The following is a 14843-nucleotide window of genomic DNA, read 5'->3' as shown; positions in this document are numbered from 1 at the left end:
ATCGTGAATGCCTTTATGGTCCTGGGCTCGACATAGGTGGCGAGCTACTTCAGGAGACCGAAATACGTGCTTCTCACCCGGAACGGATCCGCGCGCTCCTCCTCGATAGGAAGTTGAAGCATTATGATGGGTCGTCAGAAAGAGGGTAGGGGATAAGCAGTCCATATCAGCGCAGTAACTTCTTCTTCTGCAGGCGGCGGGCATTTTTTCTGGGACGCTCATGACGGGTGCAGGACAGCAGAAGTAGAATTGCTCGAGTATTAAAATAGGGGCGATGAGGGTGACGAATAGGATAGTACTCCACGTAGCAGAATAAGCGACCAAATCCGCATTGATGGAGTATGTCCAGGCGAAGAACGGTTGGACATTACAAGCCTCCGCCGCGAGAGCGCAGCAAAGACCAACGCAAACAAGCCAGGACGCATGGACGGAGAAGTCTCCCGCCTGCCCGACCAACAAAGCGACGACAACGCGCTCAACAATGCAAGCTGTTAAGTATTCCTGTTGATGGTCAGCGAGTACACCGACGGTGGCACGAGGCAGACGTACCAATAGGGGCGCGAGTACGACGAGGATAGCAAGCGAAGTCTTCAAGAAGGTATACCAGATGGTAAGTGACATCGTGCGTCGACCGTTGGAGTTCTGTACTTCGTCTGCGGTTTGCGCACTCGATGAAGAAAGCGAGCTCGGCGGTGACGGTGGAAGTAGAGAGGAGAGAAGCACCCAGCTTTCCGATCACAACGGTCACAGCGGCGGAGGCGGCGTCTCGGTCACATCACATCACACCCTTTTCTTTTCACATGAGATCGTAATGCATCACGTCATAGGATCCTGGACTTGTTCGACGGCGAGTGACCTTGCGTGCGCGTGAACGAGTAAGCAAAGACGGGAGAAAGGCTCGCACTGGATTGATATCAAGTCGTACAATGCGAACGAGACTCAGCTACCTTAAACGTTCACAAGATTTTACGACCTTTGTGCTTGTCTGCTGCGCCGACAGTCAGCGGGTACGCCCCTTCACTTAAGGAGAAGTCTGAGACTTTTTGATAGACTCGAGAAGACTGCGTTAGCGGTGCTCACGCAAATCAATGCTCATCGGGGGGGCTCGTGAGCCGATGCGGACTACCGAGCGGATGGGATACGATCAACCGAGTTTGAGGGGCTGAAGCACAAGTGTAATCGGTAAAGTACCTGTCGACACCAGCCCAAGTAGGCGTGAACAGCGCATGGGGGCCTTGCACTGCCGTAGAAGGGATTTATAAGTGCAATCACGCCATATTCAGTCACACCATATTCAATAAGGACAGTGTATTCTGTAGCGACAGTGGTACAATACATACGAAATCGTCATAGTAGGAGATAATCAAGCATCCTCGGGCTTGCGCTTCTTAGTCGAGGATTCTGCGCACGCCTCTTCGACGCCAGCTGCGTCGGGCCGAACACGCGTGAGCCTGCTTCTCTTAACACCAAGCGACGCGGTCTCCCGCTCAATGGTGTCAGCGGCTTTGGCGCTCACCGCCTCGATATTGTCGGCAACAACAACGACGGCATTAATGTTGAAGGTGAGGCGGCGCATACCCTCGTGTCCCCACCGGTTGACGGTGTAGACGACGACGGCGACGGCATCCCTCTCCAAGTTGTCCGTGAACCGCGGCCACATCTTGTCGTTGGTGATTTGCGCAAAAGTGTCGGTGCCCCAAGCAACGGGCTTGCGCCGCGCGTCGATAATCGGGACTGTCCATTGTGTAAGTGCACGTCGACGGGAAGTGTAGGAGACATACTATCGTCGACGTATTCAAGAACTCCAATCTTACGCCGTCCCTGGGTGGAGCGGTCAGATATCATCTCCGGTTTCTGTCGCTTCTGGGTTTGGACGGCTGTCCACCCCGGAACGTTGGGTCGACGACCTGCGGAGGTTGAGATGTGGAGATGAAGGCAGGAGAAGAGACGCACCGTCGGGTCCGATGGGCTTCGTTGCGAACAGTATGCCCCCGTTAGAATAGAGCGGGACAATAAAGTGGTCTTCGTCTTTGAACTTGGCGATCTCGTTGGCGCACGAGAAGATGCGGTACGCCTCGCACTCGAACGGTGCAAGAGTAATCCCGCGGCGAACTGCTTGCTCGATATTGAGACCGTTGGGACCGACGAACGCTTCTCTGATCAGGCCGAGCGACATACAAAAGGCGGGCGTGGTCGCGTCGCTGATTCGAGTGAGGGTGGCGGCGTTCGTCTGGTTGGTGTCGTCGAACATGAATCGCGCAGGGTTGACACGGGACAGGTTGACGAATCCAGAACTGGCGCTGAACGCGAGCGTGTTGCATATGGTTCTGACCAATCAGCAAGTGCAGGCGCAATGATTAGGTGACATACTTCATCACGGGGAAAGCCGGATACAATGTCCTCATCGACAGTTGAAAGTCGGGAAAGTTGGTCGGACTCGTTGGCTTCCACGCCGACGAAGTCAACATAGGGCCCTGCCTTAAAGGAATGTGAGTGAAGAGAAGTCAATCGTGGGACGAGCTCACTTGTATAGATGGATGGTCTTGTACACGTTGTTGCAATATCCGTAGTCGCTGATGCCGGTCCATTCGAAGCATCCGTCGTTGAGGAGCGCTTGGTAGCTGATTGACGTCAGCGAAAGTGAGGAAACGAGTGGGATGGGACATACGCTGGACTGGCTTTGTTCGGCTGAAACGACGCGAAGTAGAGGTCGATCGGCCGAGATCCATTGTTCTCCGGAGTGCTTGCAGCGGCAGCCTGCAACTCGAGGGAGCTGAAGGCATCAGCTGGGAACGAGATTGTAGGGGAGTGAATACTCACTGAGCTGAATGTTCTCCGTCCGACTCGTTCTCATTCGTGTGCCCCGTCGCTTCGGCGCCTTCAGCGTGTCTGCGATGTGGTCAGCTGCGATTGCCGTCAGTGAGCAACGCACTCACTCGAGAGTTGCTCCACCGGCAGTATGCTCCTCGATCGCGGGGACGAATGCATTGTCGGCGGCGGGGACGCTACGCATGTTAAGTCAAGGGAGCGCTTATAAACCGATGACGCACCCATCCTCTAATCCAGTAGACTCCCCGTGGTCAACGAACTCGTACTCGTCCTTGTCGATGCTAAAGTCGGAGTCAAGGGGTCAGGATGGAATGGAGGAAGGAGAGTTCACGCACATTTCGGTTTCCTCGGCGTTGTCCTCCTCGGCCTCATCGTCGATGAATCTAAGAATCCGTCAGTGCCTTCTCGGAAAGGCAGTTGAGAACGCACGCATTCTTCGGACGACCTTCTTCGTCCGTCAAACCGACGGAAAGGCCTTCAGAGTTGGTCACGTCTTCGCAGTGACTCGGCACGATGTCGTCGGGGGGAACTGACGAAGTCGCTCGAAGGCGTCGTGTAGTCTTTTTCTTGGTTGATTCCCTGGGACCAATGTGAGTCAGTTGTACGGGCGCCAAGCACGTCGACGTACGTAGCTTTGGCCATGGTGACTGACGGTCGATCAACTTCGAAAAAGCAAGAAGAGACTCAGAAGGTCCCTTGCAGACAAACGACACTCTTCAACCTTTTATATCCTACGTCGGCAGGCCAGGTTGGCCCACTCAAGTGACGGTCGTCGAAGCTGGCGTCGGTCATGGTGATGGAACGTTCCAACAAAGAGGTGACACCCGCTACGGATCAGGACAGCCACTCGGAGCGGATCACACATTTGCTGCGCCCATGTGCGCGCGTCTTGATCCGTCTCGCATGGGCACATGTGCGCTCATTTCTGATCCGCCTCCCAAGGAGGTAAGCGCGTTCCTCCATCCTTGATCCATGTCGCATACGTTGCCTTCACGAGTAGAGCGGAAAACTGACTCAATGTCTCGCTTTCCCTCAGTGTCTGTCCTAGAAGTTTTGCTACATCCGCATGTCTCGTCTCTCGGGCTCCTCGAACAGGCGGATGTGTGCGACATCTCACCGTACACCGCAGAAGCGGGAGGGACCAGACCATCGTCATGCGAGGTAAACGGGCAATGGGAGGCGAATGTGGCCTAACCTGTGCGAAGGCTGACCAGATTGGAAGCCGAAGTCGAAGTCAACCCCGCAAAACCAGACTGAAGCCACGGTCGAACGCGAGGTCGGACTCAACTGCGAAACTAGGCTGAGGTGTACTGCCTCCTCCCCTTCTACACCCCCCTCCCCGGCAAGAGGGGACAGTATAAAAGGGCTACAACAACGCTAGTCACTCACCCACCAACCATGGCAACCGCCACCGACAAGTTCCCGCGATGCTACGATTTTGACGCCGCAGGTCAGGCTCCATTACTCGTCGCCATTATCGTTACTGATCTTCCTTGCAGAAGACAGATTGGAGTGGCTCACGTCGTCTCGCAAGGCGATTGCCGCTGACTCTACCCTTGGAGCATTTCTCCAGGTTCGCCGCTGGTCGCGTCGCCTGAATGTTGCTCATAAAATCAAGCAGAATCAGTCCATCCAGACCAGGGTTGCCGTAGTAGACTATCAAAACGGACGCGCTCGCATCGCTTCCGACATTTTGTCTTCCACGGAGCTCGTACTAGAGGTCAGCGGCGTCGTACTTGACACGGACCTCCCACCAGTGCAACGGCAGCTATCGTACGTCTCTTCGCCTAACGATTGATGTACACTAACAAATTCTTAGGGAGAACAAAGCACGCTTCGTTCGCCAAGGGCTCACCATCGCCGGTTTTGACACGGATGCATTCACGGACGCCGTGCGCGACGTCGAAAGCATTCGCCAGCTTTTCGAACGCAGCGTCGGCGGATCTGTTCAGAAGAGCGACCAGATCGGTACTGACCTTGGTCCCGCTCTTTGCGCAAGCATGCGCTACTTTTCGCACAGGAAAGACGTAGAGGGAAAGGATATCATTCCCTTTAGCAAGGACATCGACCCCTATAACCACCTGCAGGCCCTCACGTCGGACACCTTCGTGCATTCTCGTCAGAATGTCGTTCAGTACTTCGAGTACGATACGGACGCGAATACCGGGACCGGCAGGTGAGTACGTCGTCTCATCGCGTCCGCACAAGCTGACTTGTCGTAGATACACCTCTTGCTCTCCCACCGCCATCAAAATCGGCGACCTCGTCACTTGCAAGTTATCGTTCGTTCTTGTGCCGATGCCGAGGTCAGGCAAGCACGCTTGGAAGATGCTTAACGTCCTGAAGGCAGTGGCTCTCATGGACTCGTCACTGACTAGGGTGAGTCGCGATAGCTTGTGTGCCGACATGCTACTAACCATCACCAGGAGGCAGGGACGACGGCGACCCTAGAGGACTTTCAAGTGAAGGATGACAAGCCTCCTCCCCTCAAGCGCGCGGATTTGTCTTTCGCAGGCACCCTGGCACCACCCCCTAAGAGGAGTAGGCGGATGTCGCTCGACGAATAAGCGCTGTAATACGAGCCCACATGTAGCGTATCGGTCTTGCCTAATTTCACTCAGAATCAGGAGTTTTCGAAGCGTGCTGACTTTGGAGGACGCTCGGGCACATGTACGTAATCAATAAAGGACTAGCCCACGTGCGTCGACACCGGCCGCCCTTCTTGTCTCGTTACTGCCATGTTGAGCGATCGCTTGACGCGACTCTACAAATCCACTGCGGTTACTGCCTCTAGCGTTCTGCAGGAAGATGCTTTGGCGACGGGAGTCGACGCCACTGCAGTAGCCGCGACAACAAACCGCCTTCGAGACGCCCTCGAAGACTGCAACGCAGAACGACAACGCCTCAGATGTATCGATCTCGCTCTTCGCAAACGACTCGCCGCTATTGCCGCATCACTCTCTTCCATTCAGCGCCTGCCCGATGACATCTTGCGACTGGTATTCAAGTGCATACAGACCACATTCAAAAACCCTTATCACTGCGTCGACTACTTTGCTCTCACCATTTGCGCGGTATCTCGCCGATGGCGCGCCGTAGCTCGATCGACTGCAACCCTTTGGACACATCTCTCTCTTAGAAGGGCGCGAGTGGTGACCGTCCGGGGCATACCGAGACGCACGACGCCCTGGGACCACCTGCCGGTCCTTGCAGCTCTTTGCGCTTCGGCACCGATCAACATCCGCTGGAACTGGGACTTCGACGTGGCTCCTTTGGTCGTGATTAGCGCTCAGCTGCCGAACATCATTCAAACGCTGGAGCTCACCGCGCAGTGGGAGTCTCTCGCCTACCTGAAGTCGGGCGTGTTTCTTTCGCTCACGCGCCTCGATCTCACTCTATGCGGCGGACTCTACCGGTTCATGCTCGACCACGTTAATAGCTTGTCTCACCTCGCGCACCTGCGTGTGTCCTACAACGACGTTGGCCCTTTCGGTCCATGCAAGCCCTCCGCCCCGACGTTGCCCAACCTCCGCGAACTTTCTATGCAGCTGATCCCTGGACCACCTTTCTCATTCATCAGCGCGACTCTGCGCGGCTGCTCGAATATATCCTCCCTTGAGCTACGCTGTACATTCGCGAATCGTGCTCCTGGAGACGGCCTTTCGATTCACCTCAAGAGCTTAACTTCTCTCGTCCTGGCAGACTCTGCTTGCTGTCTTCTCCGTACAATAATCGCACCCGGAGCGGAGAGTCTCTCGCTGTCTGTTGTCGACAACAACGACGTACATGGCTCGCTGTTCGCGGCGATCTCCGACTTCGTGACGACGTCGGCTTGCGCTCTGTCGACCCTGGCATTCTCGCGCGTGTGGTGCACCGTTTACCCTGACGATATGGATCGTTGCTTAGAGCGCATGCCCGCTATCAGCAACCTTCACGTTCACGACAGCTGGGACGCTTGCGCCGCAGGATCATTTGGAGAAGTGGTGGTGCAGCGCTTGACGCGGCATGATAGTCTCGTGTTGCCGAACCTGCTCAACGCTGACCTTCGGGGACCGTGCCACCACTATCGGGCTCGCGTCGCATCTGCCATCACGGCGCTTTGGGTTTCTAGGACAGGAGAGAGAGCCAAAAGTGGGGGGGTGGTGGCAATGAAGGAATTCTACAGTGACATCGCTGGAATCGACATATAATGTAGCATTTTGGGTTTTGTCACGACGGGAATCGAAATGCGAACCGTGACATCAAGTGACAAAATGACGTACGTCAGGCGACTGACGCGCGGAGAAGCAGACCCTTTTGCATGTTGCTACAAACATCACACACCTACTACTCACCTGGCTTTGACCATTCAAGCTATCGTCAGTGCCGTATTGTAAAAGTGATTCTGAATGTCTCAGGAGTAACTGCGTACTGCCGACGACGGTCACAAGTGATGACGACTCGACGGAAAAGAAATCGTCGATATCTGCCCCCGCTGTCACTGGAAAAACTCGAGCGCTCGGTCGCGGGCGGTACTTGGTCAATTTGAATCGGGTTTTCGGGCGGGCGAAGGGGGCAGAGGTACAAGGCTTTCACTCTCTCTCTTGATCTTTCCCGCCACCATGCCCGTGTCGCCTTCGCCCTTTCAACGTCTAGCACCGGAACTTCTTATGCGCATATGTCTGCTATGTAGCAAAGAAGACCTGCTTAACGTCTCTAACTCGTGCAAGTCCGCGCAGAGCGTGGCTCGACTACTGCGATGGCGCACTGTCGTCGTGAAGTCTACCAACTATCTAAGTTTTCGAGAGTGGTTACTTTTGTTTGGCCACAGTAGACCTACACGTGCGTTGCTCCTTGCTGCCGGAGTCTGACTGACCTCCCTCGTAGCGCTGGACGCATTCTTCCGCTCGATTCCCGGTCTCGACGGTACCGTAGCCATTGATCGTAAGTCTGATCAAACGTATGGTCGCACTTGCTTACTATTCGAAAGCTATCGCGGAGGAAGAAATCAGCGAATACGTCCGAACAATCGTCCTACCGGAAAAATGGGCAGATGATACCACATCATTCGTTCGGATCCTTGCTGCGATGAAGCCGCGCCACCTTACTGCCGTAGTCTTTGGGAAGAGCGGTGATGGGTCGTGGTACAGCGACATGGAGAGAGAGTGGACGCTACCTACGATGGACGACATGATGGAGAGACTGGAGCGGCTGGAGCTCATCAACCCACCGCGGTCTTCTCTTCATTTCGTTCTTGCTCGCGTCCCGTCGTCTGTCGGGCGACCGCTGTACAGCTTCATCAAGTCTATCCAGCTGAAGTCCGCGCCTGTCGTTGACAATCACTGGGGGTCTCAATGGGACCCTGTCGACGAGCACAGTGCGTTGGACTATGGGCGCATTTTTATGGTCGCGGAGACTCTCGAAGTCGACCTGTCGGACGGCTTGCGAGCGCTGTTGGAGCAAATCTACTTCCCCGCGCTCTTGAACCTGACTGTCTTCACGCGGCGCAACATGTCTCACGATTGGAGTCTTCTCGAGCGCCTGCTGGGCGACGCGAGCTCAACGCTGGAAGTCTTTCACCTCTGTCGCGGCTCAAGCATAGGTATTTCATGCCAATCGCTCCACACCAACGTCACTGACTATTCGACTTAGACTATTCCAGTACTTTTAAGGACTTTGCCTGTTCGCTGGTGAACCTAGAGGCAGTAGTCGTGCATTGGCCGGTCATTTCCCTTCTCGACGGGTTTCACTCATTTGTACTGCCTGGTCAAGCAGACCTGATCGTACAAAACTACGACGCAAACACCGCGGAAGAGAGCGACTACACCCGAGCGTCGCCTATACTGCAGCTCCCTCACTGGCGCCGTGTTGCTTTCACACAAGACCCCCTACCTGACGGCTCAGGTATGCCGCTCATCTTAGAAATTGGCGATGTATCTCATTGCAAGCCAGCTTTTACCGCCCTCCGTACTAGAAGGCTGACATACTTGCAAGACAAAGTCGGAGTGCAGCGGATTAGATTTATTGATTAGATGACTTCGGCACTGTAAAGAACACCAAGTGACAATGTCAACGCGAGCCGTACCTATTGCTTTTGTAAAGGATTGAGGATTGGTGGCGAGATGGCCAAAAGCCGGCCGTGCAGAGATGCTCGTCGCGTCGCGCGTATTACACGTGACTCTGACGCGCGCGCTCCCATGCGAGCAGATCTGCCTCCGCTTCCTCCGTCAACACAACCGCCCATGCTCAGCAACACGCTATTCAAGCTTCGCAACTACGCGCGTGCAGCGGCGCCAGAAACTGAACTCGCCAACGCTGCTGCACTGTCTTGCGCCGACCGCGCGACGCTAGGAGAGCTGCAAGTTCGTCTGCGCTCTGCACTGCACGACTGCGACGACGAACTGCGCCGACTAGAATCGGTGAAAAAAGAGCTGGCTCGCCAGCTTTGCGTCACTAAAGGGCTCAATGCACCTGTTCGCCTTTTAACCGACGACACCCTTCGGCTAGTCTTTCTGTCGCTCGCACGAGACCTTGAGGACCCCTTCCATTGCGCTCCTTACTTCGCGACTACAATTTGCGTGGTGTCTAGACGGTGGCGCAACATCGCACGAGAAACAGTATCACTTTGGACTTCTCTCGCGCTGCGACATAGCCGGCCCGTCTTCGAAAATGGTTCACATCGGCGTACATTGCCCTGGGAACACTTTTCCAACGTAACTCCTCTCTGCCAGCTTGCGCCTCTCCATGTACGGTGGAACTGGGAGCTGGAGCTCTCACCTCTGGTGGACTTCATGTCCGACCTCCACAACACCATTCGGACGCTGGAGCTGAGGGCGCAGTGGGACTCACTTGCAGTCTTGACATCACCCTGCTTTCACTCTCTCCACCGGCTTAAATTGTCCTTGCGTGGCGACGACGACCGATTTGCCTTGCAGATGCTATCAAAGCTACGCAAGCTTCACTCACTCCACATTGTCTCCATCGACGGCATCTCGCGACACGAGAAGTACGCCGCGCCGTCTATGCCGACGCTGCGCGACCTCGTCGTCCACGCCTATCCTGGACCACCCTTCAAGTTCGCTCACGACCTCCTAGTCAACTGTAACCTCATCACTGCTCTCGACTTACGATGCAACTTTGTGGACGGCTCTCCCCAGCGCAACTCGGCGACAATCTTTCTACCATCCCTCGCGATTCTGGCACTCGCAGAGTCTGCAAGCGCTCTCCTCTGGTTCCTCTGCGCACCTGCGACCGAAACCGTACGACTGTCATTCCTAGACGACGGCTACGTCCATCACTCCGTTTTCGCCACCCTGTCCACCTTCTTGGCGCTGTCGCGCTGCGCCCTCAAATCGCTGTCGTTCGTGTACACCTGTTGCACTGCTCAAGAATCGGACCTGTCCGGATGTGTAGAGCGCTTGGGAACACTCCATACACTGGCCATTGATTCATCCTGGGATGTCCCCAGAGCTGCGCCATTCGGAATCGCTGTTGTGCGCTACCTGGTCAACAACTCAGCTGCGCTACCCGCCCTCCGCAAGGTTTCTTTTCGAGGTCGCAGCAATCACGCTTGGATCACGACGATAATTGATCACTTCATGGCGACCAGGAATGGGAGGAGTGGCATGCGCCGCATCGAGTACGATGAGACGGAGCTAGTGGTCTGCGACGACACAGGAGATGTGGAATGAACTCACCAGGGTGGCGCATTGTCCTTAAGCAATTTCAGGCGATTATAAGAGTTCAAAGCACGTTATTGACTTCGCATAGTAGTGTAAGGGCGAATGCGAATGCGGCCATGAACTATTTTACTCCCCCCTTTTCGGTTTGACACCTGTTCAACACCTCATGAGACCATGCCTCGCATGCGCAACGCACGCTGATACCCTTCCAACCGTGTAGCAAAGGAAGGGATGCGCTTCGACAGCGGGACGGTCTTCTTCGTCTTCGGCGCTGAATGGCGTCAGTGAACGCTCGTCCGGGATATGGAGAACTGACCGGGCCGATATGCGGGCATCGATTGCCGGCGAAGGGACATACCCTCGCATACATGGCGACCAATAAAATCGCAGTCTTTTGGGAGCCAGCTGGAGGCAGTCAGAACAGTTACAAGCACGTGGAGGTCACCACGTACTACGACGGATGAGAGGTATGATCTCGGGCCAACGCTTTGAACTCGACTCTCATGGAGGGGTACGCGAACGTCATACCCGTCACATCGTACGCGTGCCTGCTCACCGGATGCGCGCTTAAGACACAGGTATGCATAGAGGGGACAAGGAGGACGTCGCCGTCTGCGGTAGTTCGCTTGTGGTACTGTAGACGCCAAGACCGGTACTTCGCGTGATCCTCTTTGTCCTCGTACTCGATAGGAAAGTCACTGTTGCACATGAGACCGTTGCAGAGAAGGGATAGAAAGTAAACGCACCCAGTTGCGGGTAGAGGGAGAACCCAAGTCATGGCGTCGCCAATCCACCGAAAGCGCTTTCCCAGCTCGCACGCAGCGTCAGCGGCTTCGCTCCGATGGATGGATTGAACCATTCGGAACCCGCGATCCTCGTACTTCTCATATGCGACTTGCAGCTTCTCCGATTCGCACAGAGGCCGCATCCAAAGCGACCTTCGCTCGTGGAAGGTAGTCTCCGGATAAAGCGCATATGCAGTAGAGTGCGTGATCACGTTCATCACAGCCGCTAATCGTTTTCAGCAAAGAAAAGACAAAGGGAGAGCCGACTTACTGCTATGAAAGCGTAGCACGACGTCCAAGACAGCCGACCCCGTGACGAGCAGCTGGATAGTCCGCTTACCCATGTGAAAGTTGAACGCTGCTTTCAATGCGTCGATGGGGTAGTGGTCATCATCTGCACGCGAAAGAGACCGATCGAGCTCTGCATCGAAATCGCGGACCTGGTCAGCCCGCGCGCGGTATCGGTACCCTATGTCGACGAGGCAGTCGCGGACTTCTTCGACACATCGCTCTTCTACGTAAAGATCCAGGTCGTTGACTTCCCAGTCATAGCGTCCCAGGAATCGAAGAGCGAACGACCCGGATATGATGGCGTCCGTAGAGTGCTGCATGTCGCGGAAGGTACTGATCTTGTCCTGCGGGATGAAGCGCTCGAGGGCGGCGTCGATATTGAATGCGCGTCTGAGGTAGTTCTGAACCTTGCTGTGCATGATGGCGCATGTACGTGCGAGAGAAAACATCTCCTTCGGCGTCAAAGAGCTCAGAAGGTCATCGTCGCATGTGTCGTCGCTGTCTACTGTTAGTCCGCTGCCTTATGAGAAGCAAAGTAGCTCACATATCTGTGATACGCGCCATGAGGAACGATCGTTGACGCGGCCTCTTATAAACGAGGGCGCAACCTGGGACGAATACCGACACTGAGCCATCGTCGTCGGCGTCAGCGGGTATACGAGACAGCTCCGTGTCTCATCGCGCGGACTGTCCGCATCGAGACCTCTAGGACAGAGACAATCTGAAAAGAAAAGCGGGACGGCAAGACGTCGGGTCAAGCGCGAGCAGGACCTGGGACGAGGGCGGATACTGCGGGAGCTAAAGCGAAGTGCCGACAATCACGAGCTACCACGTGCTCTGCCTGGGGTCGCACGCTTTCGGGACCGATGGGCACGCAGGCCCGGCGAGAGCGATAGGGTTGGGTTTAAGACTCCTTTCCCTCTCGCAAAAGGAAATCCTGCCGATTTTGTCCACGCACGACTCGCCCTGTAGTCCAAAATGCGTCATGCGATTGTATACTGCCTACTCGTCAATGATAAGTATTTTCAGCCGCGAACCCAGGAAGGATAAACGCTGGAACACTGCCGTCCGCAATCGCGCTCGTTCTACCGTGGGCGAGTAAAAGTAAATGTGGAGGTGAAGAGTACGCCCTAGTACAAGGTGGCACCACCTATACCAATTGACGTCTGACGGCCCATCTCCTTCACAAAAGAGTGCGCAGGGCTCGACGTCGCAGAGCATCATGCTCGAGCAGGTCTTCGCGTACACATGCAAGTCAATAGTAGTTAACGCCGGAAAAGAACGCTCCTGAGTAGACCTCATAATCCACATGAAGTCTTGGACGAAGGAAAGTTCACGTCGGGAGTCGTCCCAAGGGTGGCGAATCTCGAATCTTACTGACGAAAGACGTGCCATTGCAGGCACAGAAAAGAACGCTAGGAAATGTCAGTTTCGAGTGGAAGAAAGAGCAAAGCACTCACTGTACATCTCCACGGACGTGAGTACATCGACGTCGAGACGACGAAGGGTGGGGGCGACGAAGCGCAACACATTCCGCAGAACATCCCACGTGCAAAAGGCCGGGATGCGAAGGCGCTCAATAGAGCTTCGGTCTTCCCACATCTCGGCGAAGAGCGCACCGAGATCGCAAGGGTGACCGTCACCAAAGATGAGGTTACGTAGAACCAAAAAGTGCGGCCGGAGGGTTGTTGCGACGAGGAAAGAAGGAGGGAAAGCCAACTCCAAGGTATGCAGCCGACGCGCGAGCGGAGATAGCACGAGGCTGAGCTCGGACGAAGTGCGCGGGCCGTTGTGGAGCGCCAGGGATACGAGTGATGGGAAGCCAGACAACGCAGCCCTAAGCGCAACGGGCGAGAAAGTGCGACTGTCGCAGTGACGAACGATCCACCGGATGGTAGTCACATTGTCAAAATAGGGGAGACGCACAGGAAGGTGGATGATTTGGAGTCGGCGAGGCCAAGAGGAATCCAACTGTCCACGATCGAGCGCCTTTGAGAGCAAATCGATAGATGCGGTCGAGGCGATATGAATGCTTGCGAAGAATAGAGGTGCTGCTTCGCGAGAAAGTGCCGATGTGGTCCGTAAGAGCACTGCCAAGGTCGGCCTGTCGCTCTCACGGACGATGAGAAAAAGTAATTCAAGTGGAATGCGCGGGCAGACGGTCATGATTCAGCGAGGGGCAACCGAAGTGCTATTAAGGCGGGAGACCGTCCAAGTCTGAGAAGTATGTCTTCAACAAACATACACGGGAGCGGACGGATGAGACGAGCGGATATCCACGACACATGTCTATAGATCGCCGCAATCGTGACGCGCGAAGAAGGCGGATAGCTCTGCCACACGACGTCGATCGGAAAAACCGGGACTGCCGATGTCGAAAGACGGAGACTTCAAGCGCGGGGGGGATATGGCTTCTGAAGCAAGTCAGCCGCGTGGCGATGGAGATAAAACTGTAGCGCACCTATCCGGTCTGATTCGCCATACCCCTGGATCGGTACCAAACCGGCGTGTAGAGACGTGCACGACTTCAAAACCGCAGTCGAATGTCGCATTGCACAGACGAGTAGGCCTGATGGGAAAGAGACATGGGTGACGTTGGGGGCAACGTTGGCGAAGTACAGCATGGTGACAGGACTGTACTGGTAGGCCCGCATAAAACGAATACATAAAGTGGAGAGATTGTGCAACCGTCCTTTGTGAGCCGTAGGATTGAGCGAGTACATGTGCGCACTCTCCACTACGAGGGACAGCACCTCCAACGAGGGGGGAAGACTAGACACCACGCGGAGCACAGCACCCGATGTCCGCAAAGGGTCATCGACACGAAGGCGTCGCAAGGCGGGAAGAGAGTTGAGGGTGGTCAAAAGAGAGGGTCCGGATAAGAGCGGTCGCCACCACATTTGTACGACGTTGTCCATGACCGGGATGGGAGTGGTGAAGGGCGCGTCGACCTGTAAAGCCGTTGTGTGCCGAAAGACATGAGGAGACGCCATGAAGTTGGTGTGGATAGAGGGATGGTATCGCACAGAGGAGTAGAGACGACGTACAACGCGAGAGTGGAGGCGTCGAGAAGTGAGAAGGAGGGGAAGTAGGGAGGCCTGATCGCAGAAATCGACGATGTGGTCGAAGATTTCCTGGGGGAAGTACATGGCGGGGGGAAGCGAGACGGCGTGCCCGAGAGGAGCCATCGCGATGCAGAGATATTGTGAGGTGTTCGGATGAGAGACAATCGTCGGGTCCTATCGTCGAAGATGTGTAGCGCGAACCGCGGACCGGC

General features: G+C 55.3%; 4 protein-coding genes across 4 annotated transcripts; 2 read left to right on the top strand and 2 right to left on the bottom strand.

Annotated features, from left to right (window-relative positions):
* Window positions 1-1363: 1363 nt before the first annotated feature.
* Window positions 1364-3471, bottom strand: SCHCODRAFT_02600489 (uncharacterized protein; the record flags this gene model as incomplete). Its single annotated transcript, XM_003031263.1, has 12 exons — window positions 1364-1734; window positions 1782-1907; window positions 1954-2327; window positions 2371-2478; window positions 2526-2621; window positions 2669-2773; window positions 2821-2889; window positions 2937-3005; window positions 3051-3110; window positions 3165-3212; window positions 3259-3408; window positions 3458-3471. 12 exons carry the CDS (start codon window positions 3469-3471, stop codon window positions 1364-1366), a joined length of 1590 nt encoding a protein of 529 aa, XP_003031309.1.
* A 756-nt stretch (window positions 3472-4227) lies between these two features.
* Window positions 4228-7019, top strand: SCHCODRAFT_02506106 (uncharacterized protein; the record flags this gene model as incomplete). Its single annotated transcript, XM_003030870.1, has 8 exons — window positions 4228-4279; window positions 4329-4402; window positions 4466-4602; window positions 4649-5005; window positions 5052-5208; window positions 5256-5332; window positions 5451-5499; window positions 5634-7019. The coding sequence occupies 8 exons, from the start codon at window positions 4228-4230 to the stop codon at window positions 7017-7019; spliced, it is 2289 nt and encodes a 762-aa protein (XP_003030916.1).
* A 411-nt stretch (window positions 7020-7430) lies between these two features.
* Window positions 7431-10499, top strand: SCHCODRAFT_02506645 (uncharacterized protein; the record flags this gene model as incomplete). The annotated part of the gene is made up of 5 exons (XM_050343181.1): window positions 7431-7650; window positions 7696-7752; window positions 7799-8410; window positions 8461-8712; window positions 9013-10499. The coding sequence occupies 5 exons, from the start codon at window positions 7431-7433 to the stop codon at window positions 10497-10499; spliced, it is 2628 nt and encodes an 875-aa protein (XP_050199685.1).
* A 155-nt stretch (window positions 10500-10654) lies between these two features.
* On the bottom strand, window positions 10655-14754 carry SCHCODRAFT_01096993 (uncharacterized protein; the record flags this gene model as incomplete). The annotated part of the gene is made up of 8 exons (XM_003031264.2): window positions 10655-10761; window positions 10807-10895; window positions 10943-11188; window positions 11237-11501; window positions 11547-12082; window positions 12813-12981; window positions 13027-13656; window positions 14028-14754. The coding sequence occupies 8 exons, from the start codon at window positions 14752-14754 to the stop codon at window positions 10655-10657; spliced, it is 2769 nt and encodes a 922-aa protein (XP_003031310.1).
* Between the last annotated feature and the right edge of the window lie 89 nt (window positions 14755-14843).

The sequence above is a fragment of the Schizophyllum commune genome (genome assembly GCF_000143185.2).
Source record: "Schizophyllum commune H4-8 unplaced genomic scaffold SCHCOscaffold_7, whole genome shotgun sequence".
Classification (NCBI taxonomy): domain Eukaryota; kingdom Fungi; phylum Basidiomycota; class Agaricomycetes; order Agaricales; family Schizophyllaceae; genus Schizophyllum; species Schizophyllum commune.
The sequence above is the reverse complement of the archived record's forward strand: the minus strand, read 5'-3'. Positions and strand labels throughout refer to the sequence as shown.